Source organism: Colletotrichum destructivum, chromosome 3, assembly GCF_034447905.1.
Source record: "Colletotrichum destructivum chromosome 3, complete sequence".
Taxonomy (NCBI): domain Eukaryota; kingdom Fungi; phylum Ascomycota; class Sordariomycetes; order Glomerellales; family Glomerellaceae; genus Colletotrichum; species Colletotrichum destructivum.
In genome coordinates, this window is record NC_085898.1 from 5,489,972 (window position 1) to 5,506,013 (window position 16,042).

General features: G+C 57.1%; 5 protein-coding genes across 5 annotated transcripts; 2 read left to right on the forward strand and 3 right to left on the reverse strand.

The window, feature by feature from the left end:
- The first annotated feature begins 875 nt into the window (after positions 1 to 875).
- Positions 876 to 3,702, forward strand: CDEST_05789 (uncharacterized protein). Its single transcript, XM_062921948.1, has 2 exons — positions 876 to 2,561; positions 2,664 to 3,702. Exons 1-2 carry the CDS (start codon positions 1,021 to 1,023, stop codon positions 3,691 to 3,693), a joined length of 2,571 nt encoding a protein of 856 aa, XP_062777999.1. The 5' UTR covers positions 876 to 1,020; the 3' UTR covers positions 3,694 to 3,702.
- Position 3,703: 1 nt separating this feature from the next.
- On the reverse strand, positions 3,704 to 5,126 carry CDEST_05790 (Putative aldo/keto reductase, aldo-keto reductase, NADP-dependent oxidoreductase). Its single transcript, XM_062921949.1, has 2 exons — positions 4,552 to 5,126; positions 3,704 to 4,449 (listed from the first exon to the last, which is right to left on the reverse strand). Exons 1-2 carry the CDS (start codon positions 4,884 to 4,886, stop codon positions 3,813 to 3,815), a joined length of 972 nt encoding a protein of 323 aa, XP_062778000.1. The 5' UTR covers positions 4,887 to 5,126; the 3' UTR covers positions 3,704 to 3,812.
- A 311-nt stretch (positions 5,127 to 5,437) lies between these two features.
- Positions 5,438 to 9,839, forward strand: CDEST_05791 (Putative AMP-dependent synthetase/ligase domain, carbohydrate kinase, thermoresistant glucokinase). The gene is made up of 4 exons (XM_062921950.1): positions 5,438 to 6,341; positions 6,411 to 6,807; positions 6,870 to 7,860; positions 8,037 to 9,839. The coding sequence occupies exons 1-4, from the start codon at positions 5,657 to 5,659 to the stop codon at positions 9,705 to 9,707; spliced, it is 3,744 nt and encodes a 1,247-aa protein (XP_062778001.1). The 5' UTR covers positions 5,438 to 5,656; the 3' UTR covers positions 9,708 to 9,839.
- Positions 9,840 to 9,869: 30 nt separating this feature from the next.
- CDEST_05792 (uncharacterized protein) lies at positions 9,870 to 10,451 on the reverse strand (the record flags this gene model as incomplete). The annotated part of the gene is made up of 1 exon (XM_062921951.1): positions 9,870 to 10,451. One exon carries the CDS (start codon positions 10,449 to 10,451, stop codon positions 9,870 to 9,872), a length of 582 nt encoding a protein of 193 aa, XP_062778002.1.
- A 1,009-nt stretch (positions 10,452 to 11,460) lies between these two features.
- On the reverse strand, positions 11,461 to 15,647 carry CDEST_05793 (Putative AAA+ ATPase domain, ATPase, AAA-type, core; the record flags this gene model as incomplete). Its single annotated transcript, XM_062921952.1, has 7 exons — positions 11,461 to 12,378; positions 12,436 to 12,557; positions 12,623 to 12,670; positions 12,747 to 12,806; positions 12,868 to 13,561; positions 13,661 to 14,606; positions 14,680 to 15,647. 7 exons carry the CDS (start codon positions 15,645 to 15,647, stop codon positions 11,461 to 11,463), a joined length of 3,756 nt encoding a protein of 1,251 aa, XP_062778003.1.
- Between the last annotated feature and the right edge of the window lie 395 nt (positions 15,648 to 16,042).

Genomic DNA, 16,042 nt, shown 5'->3' on the forward strand with positions numbered 1-16,042 from the left:
ACGACAACGTCGAGCTTGTTCGATTTTGTTAGCATAGATTCAAATCTCACCGTCAACCGCCGTTGATGTCGTTTGCCTCTTCTGTTTTTACGTGGCTGACCCCAACAGCTGGAATCCAGTTTGGTCCAAGGGTTAGTTAGCATTGACCAGACCACCGAAAGAGGGGGAGGCAGAAGCCCAGCTTTTGTTGAATTTTACGTAGACTTATAAATTTTGATTGGCTTTATTATACTTTTCATTCTGGTTCCACTATCGTCAACACTCTGGTGTCAAGCTTCTAACAAGCAAATTGATAGGCTACAATTGCCTTTACATGTGTGGTGCAGGGCCACCTTGTACAGAAACAACTGGTTTGCTCTGAACTTGCGGCAGTCTAGTCTTACGTTGGCTGTAGTCTCTATCGACTATAGCCTGGCTAGCAGGAGATAAGTGAGAGATATCTTAACTGATCTCTGCATCACAAGATGCCATCGCGGCAACTGGAAAGACATATCAACCAACCCTTGCCAGAGACCCCCCAAAGAGCTTCGTAGCTCTCGGGACCGATGACGGGGAAACCCGGGACACAGCCACCAGTCACCCCCTCTCAATACAGGAATCCGCCTCCAGGCCGAGAACCTCCCCTCTTCCCCCCCCCCTCTCTTCACCCCGGGTCTCTCGTAACTGTCCCGCCCCCCCCCCCCCCCGCTTGTCATAGTGCGGGGAAGCATGTCTGGCCCATGTAACATTCCCCTCCCCCATGTGCTCATGTGGGCACTGGGCCACTGCTCGGCTGTTGCTCCAACTGGTGGTATTTTCCCCAGACAAATCCCCTCTGTTTTCCGTCGTTTCTTCCCTCGCTTCTTTTCCGACTTTCCCTCCTCTCATCCCGCCGCCACCCATTACTGGGCGTGTAACCCGTCGCGTTCTCTCCATCCAAGACAAACCCGGGGACGCCTTGACAAGTCCGTCTCCGTCCCCGTCCTTTTCCCCGTCACTGTCTCCGTTCTCGCCGTCTGAGTTACTGCTGCCCGGGTGATAATGGACGACGCCCCAGAGTTCCGTCGACCTCTCCCCGGCCCGGCCAGCCCCCCGGCGGCTCCCGACCATACCCGTCGCTCCTCGGCGACCACCACCACCACCACCATCACTGTCACCGGCGGCGGCAGCCCGCGAGCCGAGTCGCGGAAACGAAGCCTCAGTTCCGTCGACCAGCACTCGCCATTCTCGGACGAGGTCGCCGGGTCAGCCGCCAACCGCCGCAAGTCGCAAAAGGTCAGCCGCGCATGCGACTTTTGCAAGCAGCGCAAGGCCAAGTGCAGCGGCACCATCCCCTGCGACAAGTGCACGCGCAAAGGCCTCACTTGTGTGTATGATGCCAAGTATTCCCGCGGCAGGCCCCCGACGCCGCCCCCGGCCGCTGCCGTCGCTGCCCCCGCCTGGTCATCTTCGGGTCGGGCCAGCGCCGTTCCCGGGTCGCCCGGCGACGAGTCGTCCATCATGTACCAGACCACGGAAGAAGCGGTTGAGCACAATACTACTGCTGCTGCTACTATTACTGCTGCTGCTGGTACTGTTACTGCTGCGGCACCCTCACGGCCACCGCTACGCGGACACGCTGGTGTTGTTCGCGAGAGCCAGGGCCCTGCATCGCGAGCGTCGCCCGAGCTCGGCATGACGGAGATCCAGGGCCAAATCTTCGACCCGACATCCGGTGTGACGTTCCTCCACAGGGCGTGGAAGCGGCTCTCGAAGCACGACAGCAGCATCGTGCCGGACGAGCTGACGGCGTCAACCGAGAGCCAACCGCTGATGCTGGCCGGCGACAAGCCGCTGCCGCCCATTACGGACGACGACGTGGCCAACCTCTCGCTTCCGGACGCGAGGCAGCTGCAGGACCTGATCGCCTTGTACTTTGACGTGTGCATAGCGACGTACCGCGTCCTCCACCGGCCGTCGGTCGAGTCCTGGCTGCGGATCATGGTTGACAACCTCGGCCGGCGCAGGCCCGTCTGGCGTGACATCGGGCGCGGCAAGGCGTCCATCGTGCTCACGGCGCTGGCCGTGGCGACGGCGCACCAGGAGAAGTCCAACGGCTTCCACTCGCCCGAGGACGAGACGCTGTCGCTGGCGAGGAGCGACCGCCTCTTCTGCGTCGCCCTGCAGCTGACGGAGCGCGAGACGGGCCTACCCCGGCTCGAGTCGGCGCAGTCCCGCCTGATCCAGGTCCTGTACCTGCTCACGACGTCGCGCATGAGCCGCGCCTGGTACACGTTCGGGAACACGCTGCAGGTCATCTCGGCCCTCGGCCTGCACCGCCGGGCGGCCAAGAAGCGGCACCTGGCGCCGGGGAGCCCCGATTACATCCAGGCGCAGTGCGGCATGCGGACGTTCTGGACGGCTTACGTGCTGGACAAGTACCTGGGCGTCATCTTTGGGCGGCCGAGGCACTTCCACGATGATGATATCGACCAGGACTACCCCGATAGGATCGACGACGAGGACATGACGGCTCAGGGGCCCGTTGAGAGGTCAGAGGAGCATCCGGATTGCCATATTGACGCTCTAATATTCCACGCCAAGTGAGTAGTAGTCGTGACACCCAAACAGACAGATGGATGGTTTTCCGTCCTTTGCTTCTTCACAAACACCGGACTGACTGACTTACACAACACCCACCGTAGAATCGCCCAAATCATTGGCAACACTTCACGAGAGGTCTACTCCATCAAGCCCATCTCGGAACAGGAACGCGTGGCCGCCGCCCACCGGCTGAGCGAGAAGATCCACGAGTGGCGCGCCAGCCTGCCCCCCCATCTAGGCTCGATCCGGCCGTCGATGCTGATCCCGAGCTTCCGGCGGCAGGCGACGGTGCTAAAGCTGGCCTACTCGCACGCCATCATGCACGCGAACCGGCTCTTCCTGCTGGGAAGCCCGAGCGCCCGCAGCGAGACGCCGGTGCTCGAGTGCATCGGGGCCGCGAGGACGGTGCTCGAGACGGTGGACGGCATGGCCGTCGAGGGCCCCATCTTCCACGCCTTCTGGTGGACGCAGTACGTCACCTTCTGCGCGCTGCTGGTGACGTACGTCTGGGACATCCAGCTCAAGAGGCGCGGGTTGGTGCTGAGCGAGCAAGGGGAGGAGGAGAGGGCGAGGCACGCGAGGCTCATGGACCTGGCCGAGCGGTGCCAGACGCACCTCGCGCACGCGACGGCGTCCAACTCGCCGAGCCGTCGGTACGCCATCATCCTCGAGGAGTTCCGGACCGAGGGTCTGGGTCAGATGTCGCGGAAGAAGAACCAGCCGCCCCCGCAGCAGCGGCAGCAGGAACAGCAACAACACCATCAACACCAACAATCATCGCGAGCGTCGGAAGTGCCTCGGCCGTCGATGAGGGCCCAAGATCAGGTGCCGCCGCCGCCCCCGCCGCCGCCACCGCCGCAAATTAATGGAAACGGAAACGGGGTGGCTATTATGGCTGATGGATTCAACTTCCATCCTGCGTACGCCGCTGGTTCCGGCGCCGTCCATGTCATGACCCAAGGGGTAGGGGGAGGAGGAGGAGGAGGAGGAGCAGACGCCGGGTTCTTCGGGTCTAATTTACTGGACGAGTGGCAGACGACAGACTGGCTGGAACTCGATTCTTCGGCGTTTGGACCGTACATGGACATGGACACGAATCCGCTGGCCTGGATGCCGGATATAGGGGGATGAATCTCGTATCACGAAAGTGAGGCCGGGTCAATGGAAGGGCCAACGAACAAAAATGTCTATATAATTCTCGAGGATTACATTTACTCTTTGGAAGGGAATCGAGGATAAAGGATACGCGTCTACACTTTAAACTTGGTCAGGTTCTCGGGCCCCGTCTCCCTCGCCACGCGCTTGACCTCCTCCTCGCCCAGCTCCTGGAAGATGTCGAACCCCCACCTCGTCTGCCAGTTGAAGCGCTTGTTCCTCTCGAGGCCGTTGAGCCTGTCGAAAACGTCGGCCGGCAGCTCGCGGACCTGGTGGTTGGACTCGATCCGGCTCGGCGTGACGCTCTTGGGCAGCACGACGGTGCCGCGCTGGACGCCCCACGAGGCGAGCAGTTGGCCGCCGTCGATGCCCAGCTGCTTGCTCAGCTCGCCGACGAGCGGGTCGTCCACCGTCCGCGGCTCGCCTGTCTGGTTGTTGCCGAGCGGCGAGTAGGCGGCCAGCTGGATGCCCTTGGATTTGCAAAACGCCAGGAGGTCGGGCTGCTGAAGGTACGGATGGGCCTCGACCTGGTTGACGGCGGGCACCGTCGTCGTCTTGGCGAGGAGGGCTTCGAGGCGGTGCTTGGTGAAGTTGGAGACGCCGATAGCGCGGACCTTGCCCTTGGCCACGAGCTTCTCCATGGCCGCCCAGGTCTCTGCCGGGTCGATGTCGGCCAGCTCGAAGACGCCCTGGGAATCGATGGGGAACCACTTTTCCGACGGTTTGAAGGCTCTGAGGGGTTTGTTAGCGCCACATTCTCTCTCTCTCTCTCTCTCTCTCTCTCTCTTTGCTGAGTTGTCCGAGAGAATGTTCAAGAGACGGGAATTGACTTACACGGGCCAGTGCATGAGGAACAGGTCCAGGTAGTCTGTGCCGAGGTCGGCCAGCGTCTTGTCGAGGCCGGCCTCGACGTCCTCGGGCGCGTGCTTGGTGTTCCACAGTTTGCCCGTAACGAAGATGTCGGACCGCGGCACGCCGCTCTTGCGGATGCCCTCGCCGACCTCGGCCTCGTTACGGTAGATGGCGGCGCAGTCGATGTGACGGTACCCGGAGCGCAGGGCCGTCTCGACGGCGCGCTCGACCTCATGCGGGCCGGCCTGCCACGTGCCGAAGCCGACGGCGGGGATCTTGGCGCCCGTGTTAAGGGTGAAGTGTGTTGCGAGAGGCATCTTGGACTTGCAGGGGGTGTTTGGCGTGTTCAGAGGGGTGATGGTAAGTTAAGTGATTGAGCGAGTTAGTGTGTGAGACGATAAAGGGATGAGTGAGTGAGTAGTGAGAGTGTAAGTGAGAGGGTGAGCGTTAACAAGGGGAACGTATGTTCGCTATGACGAGCTGCAAGTTTGATATGCTACTTATTCAAGAGCCGATGACTTCATGGACAGGAAGACAAAATAGGAAACCGATCTGAGCCACATATCGTTTTCAATTACTTCTCTTGTGGCTCCCATGAGACTCCATCTTCGTCTTGTTGTTCAATGTCAGTGACGGACTAATATCCGTCAACCCAAGCCCCGCCCCCCGGTCGATGCCGCGTAAATCCGTCAACTCGATTCTCGAAATCCGTCATCTGCACCCCAGAAACAGGCCAAGGCCCGCACGGGGAAACGGACTTTGACTTCTCCACCAACGGACACGTTCCTCCAGGGCCACACGCCACCAAAAGTTGTCCGTCTGGCGATCAGCATGGTGGACAGCATGGAGAGCGGATCACCGGCAACGGAACAGTGGCCATCGAGCCAAGACACGGAAGCCCATTGCTGCGATCGTTCGCACACAAAAGGGATGGGCCGTCGACGTATTGCTGACTTGCTGACTCTCCCTACTTGAACATCGTCCCGACCCAACCCCTCAACTCTCATAAACACAAGGTTGATTGTTGTCGGTTGTCGATAAGTTAGAGCAACAACAAGCTGGAGAACCGCGTGCTTCTCCAACCGCCATGAGTCCCCCCTCCGTGTACGGTCCTGCCAGCGCGGCCCTGCCGGGCAGCAGCTCCGGCTTGGATGCGAACCCCCTCACTGAGTCGTCCAGCGCCGCCGCCGCCGCCGCTGCCGTCATCGGGCAGCAGGACTTGGATAGCGACGACAGCACCATCAAGACGGTCGACGAGCTGGTGCGCCGACGGGCCCGCGCCTATCCAGACCGCGTAATCGCTTCATACCCGTCGTCCGGCATCAACTACGTCGACTACACAATGAGACAACTCGACGTCTTTGCGTACCGCGTCGCCAAGCTGTACGAGCAGCGCATCCCCAGCCGCCTCAGCTCCAACGAGAAGCCCACGACGGTCGCCGTCCTGGGCCCTTCCAACTTTGACTACCTCATCACCATGCTGGCCCTGACGAAGCTCGGCCACACGACGCTGTTCCTGTCGACGAGGATCTCCCAAGAGGCCATTGAGTCTCTGATTACCGTCACCGGCGCTCAGTACCTGCTCGCTGACAAGAGGTATCTCGACACGGCCGAGGCTGCTAAGAAGACGCTGCCGCATCTCGACATCTTTGAGATTGCAGGCCAAACGGCCTTTGACTTCCCCATCGAGGTGCACGCCGACACGCGTCTGGACTACGGCCGCGATCTCTCAGTCGAGACGAACAACTTGGTCTATGTCATCCACTCCAGTGGTGAGTTACAGCCAAAGTCTTAATTCTGGTTCTTGTCGAAACGAAAGCTGTGCTGACTGACGATCCCAGGCTCAACTGGCCTACCAAAGCCCATCTACCAGACTCAAAAGTCGGCGATTCACAATTACTCCAGCAGCATGAACATGAAGGCCTTCATCACCCTGCCTCTGTACCACAACCACGGCATCTGCAACCTGTACCGGGCCGTCTACAGCGGGAAGCCCATCCACCTGTACAACGCCGACCTCCCCCTGACCCGGGAGCACCTCACCAGCATCATGCGGAAGCACAACTTTGACATCTTCTACGGCGTGCCGTATGCCCTCAAGCTCCTCGCCGAGACCGACGACGGCATGGACCTGCTGCGCCAGCTCAAGATCGTCATGTACGGCGGCTCAGCTTGTCCCGATGACCTCGGCGACACGCTCGTGAACAACGGCGTCAACCTCGTCGGCCACTACGGAGCGTGAGTTTTTTTCATGAGACTTCACAAAGGCACAGCCAAAACATCCTAACGTGTTGAACCAGAACCGAGGTCGGACAGCTCATGACGTCCTTCCGCCCGCCCAACGACAAGGCGTGGAACTATGTCCGCGAGCACGACAGGCTCTCGCCGTATCTGAAATGGATCCCACGGGGGCCCAACCTGTTCGAGTGCTGCGTGCTGCCGGGATGGCCGGCCAAGGTGGCCACGAACCAGGACGATGGGTCTTACTGCACGAAAGACCTCTTCGAGCCGCACCCGACGATCCCCGGCGCGTGGAAGTACATTGCCCGGCTCGACGACACCATTGCCCTCGTCAACGGCGAGAAGTTCAACCCCGTCCACATGGAGGGGACCATCCGCTCCAATAGGAACATCACCGAGTGCGTCATCTTCGGCGTCGGTCGCCCGTCCCTCGGCGCCCTCGTCGTCCCCGCCCCGGCGCTGGCGGGCAAGACGGAGGACGAGATCCTCGACGTTGTGTGGCCCGTCGTCGAGGGCGCGAGCCGGTCCGTCGAGGCCTACGCCCGCGTGTCGAGGAACATGATCAAGCTGCTGCCGCACGACTGCGCCTACCCGCGGACGGACAAGGGCAGCGTCATCCGCCAGGCCTTCTATAAGAGGTACGCCGAGGACATTGACCGGGTCTACGACAGCGCCGACGCCAGCAGCGGCGACCTCAAGAGGATGAGCGTCGACGAGCTCAAGGGCTTCGTCCGGGACGGCATCGTCCAGACGCTCGCCAAGAAGGTCCAGCTCGACGACGACACCGACTTCTTCTCGCTCGGCCTCGACTCCCTCCAGGCCATCCAGCTGCGGTCCGACATCCTGCGGACTGTCGATGTCGGCGGCAACAAGCTCGGACAGACGGTTGTGTTCGATCACCCGTCCATCAACAAGCTGAGCGCGTACCTCGCCAGTCTTGGCACTGGTGAGGGTATCGAGGTCGAGGCGCCCGTTGAAAGTGAGATGCGCGAGCTGATTGAGAAGTATGGCGACTTTGCTCCTGTTGAATCAGCTCCCAGGTCATCCATTGTAGGTTTCTCTGATTCTTTAACTCTGACTTTTACTCTCATCCTTACTCTCACTCACTCTCACTCTCACCATCACTCTCAGTTTCACTCTCACCCCATTATTCTCCCTTACCATCACTCTTACTCTCATCCTCATACTCACTCCATGTAACCCACGTCTAACCCCTTTTCTTATAGGCCGTCACCGGTGTCACCGGCTCCCTTGGCGCTCACATCGTCACCAAGCTGGCCGCCGACCCGTCCGTCAAGACCATTTACTGCCTCACCCGTGCAGGTTCCGACGCCGACGCCGCCCGCCGCGTCAAGAGCTCGCTGGTCCAGCGCCGCCTCTATCACGCCCTGCCCGCATCCTCCCGCCGGAAGCTCGTCGCCCTGGCGGCCGACCTCGCCGACCCCAAGCTCGGCCTCTCGGAAGATGTGTACCGCCAGGTCAAGCAGGATCTCCGCCTCGTGATCCATGCCGCGTGGTCCGTCAACTTCAACATGCGCCTCTCGAGTTTCGAAAAGAGCAACATCGCCGGCGTCAAGCACCTCATCGACCTCTGCAGGCAAGCCGGCGGCGATGACGCGGGATCGTCTTCTTCCTCCCCGGCGTCCTTCAACTTCTGCTCGTCCGTCAGCACCGTCGTCCGCTCCACGACGCTGCCCGTCCCCGAGTCCGTCCCGGATCTCGAGTGGGCGCAGGGCATGGGCTACGCGCAGTCCAAGGTCGTCGCCGAGCACCTCTGCGCCCGCGCGACCAAGGCCGGCATCAAGGCCCGCGTCTTGCGCATCGGTCAGATCGTCGCGGACACGCGCCACGGCGTCTGGAACGCGACCGAGGCCATCCCGCTCATGCTCCAGACCGCCATCACCGTCGGGGCCCTCCCCAAGCTGAGCGAGACACCCTCCTGGCTGCCCGTCGACACCGTCGCCCAGGGCGTTGTCGACATCTCCCTGTCCGACGCGGACGGCGTCTTCGCCAACGTCGCGAACCCCAAGATGTTCAGCTGGTCCGACGACCTGCTGCCGGCTCTCCGGGCCGCCGGCCTGGAGTTTGAGGAGGTCGAGCCCAAGGAGTGGGTTCGCCGCCTCCGCGCTTCGAACCCGGATCCGACGGCCAACCCGCCCATCAAGCTCGTCGACTTCTTCGCTTCAAAGTACGACAAGGACGAGTTCGCTCCATCCAAGACGTACGTCACCGACAACGCATGCTCGCTCTCGCCCGCGCTCGCCCAGGCGCCCGTGCTGGACCAGCAGCTAGTCGATAACTTTGTGAGGTATTTCAAGACCAACCACTGGGCCAAGCAGGGCCGCGACGCCGTCAAGAGGGTCGTTATGGTCGCTGGCCCCTGCGGCAGCGGCAAGTCGACGCTCGCCACGTCCCTGGCATCGTGGCTCGGCGCCCCCTTCGTCGAGGGCGACTCGCTGCATTCCAAGGTCTCCGTCGAGAAGATGGGTGGCAACGTCGCCCTGACGGACGAGGACCGCTCGTCGTGGCTGAACCGCATCGGGAACAGGGCGTTCGAGGCCCTCGAGGATCTTGGTTATGACTCGGTCGTCGTCAGCTGCTCGGCCCTGAGGAAGGCGTACCGCGACACCCTGAGGGAGGCCGTTGCGAAGCAGGACGGCGTCGAAATTGTCTTCCTCGACCTGCAGTGTCGTCCGGACACGCTGGTGCGGCGGATCAACGAGAGGAAGGGTCACTACATGCTTGCGAGCATGGTCGAGGGACAGGTCGAGGTGTACGAGGCTGCCGGCCTCGGAGAGTTGGACGTCCTCCCAATCGAGGCCGAAGGCACGCCGGAAGAGGTCTTTGAGGAGGCCAAGTGGCTGCTTGGACAGATCGGAATCGACTCATCCCGTTAGACATTTAAATCAAGCATATACAGCAGAGGAACCGGCGTTTTTCGGGTTATGTTTTTGAGAAGTAGGCTACTTATGATGATCGCTTTCTATATATCCATAACATAAAGAGCAATACAAGAGCAAATTGCAGTTGAAACCAAAAAAGAAGACCCCTCCACCATCTCATCCCGTCGACGAGTGACTGTGGTTGGCCGTGTGAGACGGCCGCCATCCGCAACACGAGCGGAACCCCCCACGCTCCCGGTGCATAACCCATCGTGAGAAGTCTCCGTTGCATTCGACTCCTCTGAACGTGTAGGTGAAGTAGGACCGATCGGTGATGCAGGCGTGCTCTTGGTTCCCCGCGTGCTTTGCGTTCGATAGTTCTTCCCCGATGGTGGGACAACACGGGCACCATCCCAGTCCCCCGTCTCGACACCTCCAGCGACGTAACTTGGTGCAGAAGTGGCAGAGGTATATGCCATTGTGGGTTCTCTGCAGGTCCTTGAGCAGGAAGAATAGGAAAGGGGCGCAACCCCCGTCCTCCTTCATCTTTCGGCGAGCGCGCCCGAAGAGGAGGCCGTAGAGGGGTTTGCACGAGAGGGCGAGGCACATGGCGGACTCCGTGGGGAGATGTGACGCTATTTCCAGCACGATGTCGGGGATCTGGCGGAGGAGCAAGGGCAGTTCTTCCAAAGATGAAATATGGTGTCTGAGAGGGGCCATCTCCGTCGAGACGACCTGCGTCGCTGTGGCGGTGCCCATTTGAGCTGTCGATCAGTAAGTTGTTTAAGGTGAGTAAATAGTCATCAGTGGTTTCGGATGATTGCACTCTTCGTGGGGGTGGCCGGCGCTTGTTTGATGGGCTCGGTCCGCCGCTCGAAGCTGTCTTCTAGATCGACGGACAGTCTGTGTGTTTTTCTTTCGATGATGCCAGACGGAGTGGGATGCTTGGATGCTTTGACTCGCGCAAGGGCTCCGAAGCAGAACGTGCGTCCCTTGTGGGAAGTCCACGGTCTAAGTTTACCAAGCCCGTGGAACCAGGTTTGAAGACCGCTGGGATTGATGTGGTTATCCTTCGAGTAACTTGTAGCTTAGTTTGGGCCGGGCCAAGTCTTTCTACTGCAGACTTTTCCGAGTCCAACTTTGGTAGTCGTGGTTTCTGCCTGTTTATTCGTTTCATTTTGTTGGTGCTCTTCCGCATGAGGTGTCAATCTCCAAGTCTATCAAATGAGGACCAAAGAAGATAAAACGGACGTGACAAGATTTGCAGCATCATCTGTTGCTGGCAGTAAAATTTGTCTTCTATTGTTCAACATGTAAACGAATTACCAGAACACACGTGGTGGCTAGGCGTCACAGCGAAAACCAGCTTACCACAGCTACTTCAGATACACAGTCCAATCATAGAGGTAAGTTCGCAGTTTAGACTGGAAGCATTTCATGAGCTTTCATGCCACTAATCTAACAACAAAATTATCAATCAATCGAGGACGTAGCTCTTGTGGCCCCCCTGCATGTAAGAAATGAAGACAATGTGAGACGGAACACTGTAGAAAATGGCCTGTAAGTGTGGCATGTTTTGGACATTGAACACAATGAACAAAGGGTTGTAGAAGGGAGTGTTGATAATCGGAGACAACCGCATATATCAAGTGTTTGGTATGTACGTGTTCTTGTATGCGTCCTGCCGCGTCCAGCTGCTTGATGTGCTGTCTTCCATTTGATTCGACATGGCCTTACTGCTAGATAGCTGAATTTAAAACCCATCATCTCAATCCACTGATTTCTTCTTCCTCTTCTTTTTCTTTTCTCCTTCTTCTTCTAACGATGCCCCGTCCTCCTTGTCCCTTTCGGCTTTGTCTTTGCTCTTATTTGCTTTCGCCTTCTTTCCTTTCTTCATCTTCTTAGCTTTTTTAGTTTTCTTTTCCGTTTCCGAGTCGGAATCAGAGGACCCCGCAACATCACTCTCGTCCGACTCAGTACCAGAGTCTGAATGGCTGCTCGAATCGCTGTTCGTGTCTGACTCGGAAGATTCCACCCTCTTGATTCTCGTCGGCTTCATCTTGAAGTTGGCCGGCCTCATCTGGTCTCTGGAAGCGGTCGTCTCCTCATCCTGACCGTGCGTCTGTAGGAGGTAGTCATTGAACTGGTTCGAGGCCTCTGCAATCAAGAGGAAAGTGTCCTGGTTCAAAACAGGTGGCTTGGAGCTCTTGGGATCTGGTGACGGAGGGTCCTGGCTTGTTCGCTTGCTGGACTTCCGGGACTGGGCCTTGAATTCCGCCAACGCAATCGCGGTCTGGAATGCGTTCCTGATTTGACGCCCGTTCCATTGGAGGTTCTCCCAGTTGAGCTTGACCCACTTGATGATCTCGTTCTTGTCGTACTTGATGGGCAGCTGGCCTCTGCTGACCCGATGCTCGTTGACCTCTTTCAACTTCTTGATGTTGTTCTTCCAGATCTTGATGCTTTGCTTCTCCACAAGCTTCGGATAGTACAGCGTGAGATGAAGTCGCGAGCGGAATGCGTCATCGATGGCGCCAACCCGGTTGGTTGTCAGGAATAGGATCCCCGGGTAATATTCCAGAATGCGGAGGAAAACTAGGCCCATTGTCAGCATGTCCGACAAGACACGGCACTTGATCTTCTTTGACCTACCCGACACGAGTCCATTCCGTTTCACATCGGTTTTCTAAATGACGTTAGCACTTTGCGTGTCATGTTGGACGATCCAACCGGCGAATCTCACAGTTCTCTTCGCAAGAAACACATCTGCTTCGTCTAGAAGCAAAACACAAGCCCACTTGTGGGCTAATTTGAAGTGCTTCTCCAAATTTGCTTCAACAACCTCCGGCAGGTGCCCAATGTCACCTGTTTTTTCGTTGAAACAAACGCCAAATTAGCCATGTTACTTTCCGAGAGAAGTGTGAACATACCACAGGTAATCGGGTACAAGGGCCGTTTAGTGTACGCCGCTACGCATTCTATTGATTTCAATGGTTGGTTAGTCGAATGCGAGGCGAGTAAGATAAATAACCTGGGGATGAGGATGGTTCGCACCAGCAGTGGAAGTCTTTCCGACTCCGGGAGCACCGTGGAGCAAAATGATGCATCCTTTGCCTTCATAATCCGATGATCAGCACTCGCAGCAACAGTCATTTCTGAATCGATTAGTGCCTACCTTTTCCTCGAACAAGATCCAAATCGATCTTGTCAGGAACTTCGTTATGTGTCGGCTGGGACCCGTCTGACCTTTTGGTGTACGACTCAACCATGGCCTGCACCATCTCTCTGTGGCCTTTCGGCAAAACGAGATTGTTCCATTCGTCGCCGTGGTGAATGACCTGAAGTCGGTCCAAGTCCAGTTGAACTGAGGAAATGAACAGGTCAGCCCGGCTTCGAACAAGAAATATCCTTGGGGAGGTGTGTATCTTTATTGGTTCTGACGTACCCCATTTGCGGTTTCGCAGGGCGTATCCGGGAACGACTCCGGGGAAAAGTCCCATGAGGTTGCTTTCCTCAAGATATAACTTGAGCTCTTCCCGGGCCCTCCTTGTCTGCGCGCTTGGTGACGCATGGCTGTCGAATAACAGCCATAGCTTTCTTAGAACTTTCTGACCTTGCGCATCCTGATGGGCGTAATACGTTGGCTTTTGACAAGACATTTCGTAGCACCAACGATGGATGACAACCTCATCGCCTTCCACTGCATCATGCTCGTACCAGTCGTGAACTTCCACCTGTCCTCTACTGGGAATCACTGGCCAGTGGTCTTGGATCTCATTCGAAATGATGGGTTTAATTTCGGAAACGTCAGGAAGGTCGGTACCCTGTTCAAACGCAATTTTGAAGTCAACGATAACATCGGAGTTGATCTGTCCCAAAAGTTAGCTGTCAGTTGATTTGAAGGAACTCGAAAAAAAGTAAAATTTCATCGCGCAGAGATGTCTGAGTGACCAGGACTCCTGACTTACCGTCTCGCGGGCTTTGCCGGCGGTGGTGCCTTCATAAGACATATGGGCGTTGTTTGCGAGGTCGACAAACTTTCTGCCTCTTTGAAGGAGACGACCCATCTCTGAATCGTTCAAGTACTTCACTGGAAAGATTTCCATGCTGCGTACATCTTTCAAGCCGTCGTAGGGCTTGATCTCGAACAGCTCTCTCTGGGGACCGTATCTATAGCCGTCATACTCGATGCTGAAACAGGCAATGATCAATCCTGACATGGCGTTCTTGGTCCGTCGGATTGGCGCGCCACCAATTCCTTGCCGTCCCAGAGCCGGCTGTGCCGCATCTTTGCGATTCCCCGGGGATTCTCTCTGTCGGAGGAGCTCCAGTTGCTCCCATCGAAGCAAGACGTCGATGTTTTGGAAGAAATCGTTCTCCTCATCGTCTTCCTCGATACCGCCTGGCATAAGCGATTTCTTCAGAGGAACGCCGCCCCTTGCGGCGAGAACGCAGTACGCCTGGGGTGAGGACCTGGCGCGGGTGTAGGTCATGTCATGGGAGACTGCTATGCTATCCGTTCGCTCGCTGAGCGCCTCATAAGTGTAGAAGGTTTCCGCCCCGTTTCTGTAAGGGCAATATATCGTGGTCCCGGCGTCGAACAGCATCCATAGGTTTTCGAACGCTACCTTGTCATCCCTACCAGACTTGAGGTTTTCGTACGTCGCCACAGATTTATCCAAGTATTGCTCCACAAATCCAACAATCGCCTTGAAATGAGAAAGAGAGGAAGGCCGCCGGAACGACTTTTCAAGTTGCTCGGGTGAGTCAGGAGAGATATCTTCTACGGAAACTGCAAATGTTGAAACGGGCTCGGCGGTCTCATCTTTAGCCGCGATGTCGCCTTCAACAGATGGCACTTCGTCGCTGGTACCAGTAGTGACTTCTTCCGGTTTCTGGTTCAGTTCAAGATTCCTGAAGACAGCGTCATTAGCATGTTCACTTGACGACCCATTTCAAGGCTCGCTAATGTTGCGAAATTCCATACCTGCATGCTTTTCTAAGATTCGCGAGATGATCTCTTAGCGGTTTAAGGTTTCGGATCAATGGGCGAAAGGGCTTGGAGAATCGGATGCAGTTGTAGCCAGGGCCGCAGTCGAGACCTAACACATCCCTAAAAAAAGACGAAATAGGTTCGGAGAGAATGCTGAGGTAGATGATGTCAATTTGCGCAGGGTCTGGGTTGATCTTGTCGATGGTCTTGTGGTCCGACAGCTTGTTGTACAGCACTCGAAGCACCTGCGGATGGTCTTTGCTGGAGGAGAACCTCCCATAATCCGTAGCATTGTCTTGAAGACTGCCGTCTTGGTAGAAATCCTCCACACCTGCTTCAAAGAACTTGACCTCAGTTCTTACGTTGTTGGGATCGGCACTTCCAGTCTCATCTGGCGGTATAACTTCGTTGTGGGGGTCTTTGATAGTCTCTTGATTGGTGTGCAATTTCTTCTCGATGATTTGAAGTCGCTCGTCAACCCCTCGCACAAGCTCAAATAAGCCAAATACAGCATTTCTTCCAGGGCCGGGCGATGCAATCCAGTTCATCATACTTAGATACGACGTACTTCTCTGAGATTCGTGATACAGACCGGCCACCTCATCTTCTCGAGGTGGTGGAGGAGGGTCGGGGTTCTTGTCGCCTTTCTCAGAGGGGACACTCTTTCCAGCCAGCTCATCTTGTCGGGGAATAGGGTTGTCATTGGACGATATCTCGACAGCTGTGGTTGAACCGCCGTATGTCTCGTTGAGCATTATAGGTTCGTTTTGTGTTTCGGGTTGCGGCGTATTCGTCTTGGTGGCATTCTCGCCCACATCGATATGGTCTCCTATGCCCACCGACGCTTGAGCCGCAGCGGAGATTTCTGCGGGAGCAACTGAAAGACCTTTGTCGGACATACTTTGGTGCAAAATACCGTCGTGGTCGACATTTGGGAAGCTATTAGCATCAAGAGTGGCCATGGGCGGAGAGAGAGAGGTGATTAAGAGTCTGCTGATCTGGCCGTGGGTGGATTCTATGGAGCAGAAGAAACGAATAAAACGAAGGGGAAACGTACCCGAGGAGGCCCCAGCATGTCTGTAGCCGCGCCTCTTCCTTTATCCTCTGCGGCATGGGGGACTTGCATCCACACCAGTCTCGCGTTTGCGAATGGACAGTGAATTGCCCGAAGCGGCGCCGAGCCTGACCTCCTTACCAGCAAGATACACTTGCAGGGAGCAGTCGGTCTTTCTGATAAAGTCGACTTTGCTGCATGGCCTACACTCTCGCCAAGGCACACCAACAGCGCTATTGGCTGGCCTTGTCTGACTTTCTGATCGTCGTATGCTGCATTAGGAATGCAAGGCAGCTATCTTAT

Coding starts and splice junctions, on each gene's coding strand:
- CDEST_05789 (XM_062921948.1), top strand. CDS start 1,021: ATGGACGACGCCCCAGAGTTCCGTCGACCTCTCCCCGGCCCGGCCAGC. Junction 2,562..2,663: donor GCTCTAATATTCCACGCCAA/GTGAGTAGTAGT, acceptor CACCCACCGTAG/AATCGCCCAAATCATTGGCA.
- CDEST_05790 (XM_062921949.1), bottom strand. CDS start 4,886: ATGCCTCTCGCAACACACTTCACCCTTAACACGGGCGCCAAGATCCCC. Junction 4,450..4,551: donor TTCCTCATGCACTGGCCCGT/GTAAGTCAATTC, acceptor CAAACCCCTCAG/AGCCTTCAAACCGTCGGAAA.
- CDEST_05791 (XM_062921950.1), top strand. CDS start 5,657: ATGAGTCCCCCCTCCGTGTACGGTCCTGCCAGCGCGGCCCTGCCGGGC. Junction 6,342..6,410: donor CTATGTCATCCACTCCAGTG/GTGAGTTACAGC, acceptor TGACGATCCCAG/GCTCAACTGGCCTACCAAAG. Junction 6,808..6,869: donor CTCGTCGGCCACTACGGAGC/GTGAGTTTTTTT, acceptor GTGTTGAACCAG/AACCGAGGTCGGACAGCTCA.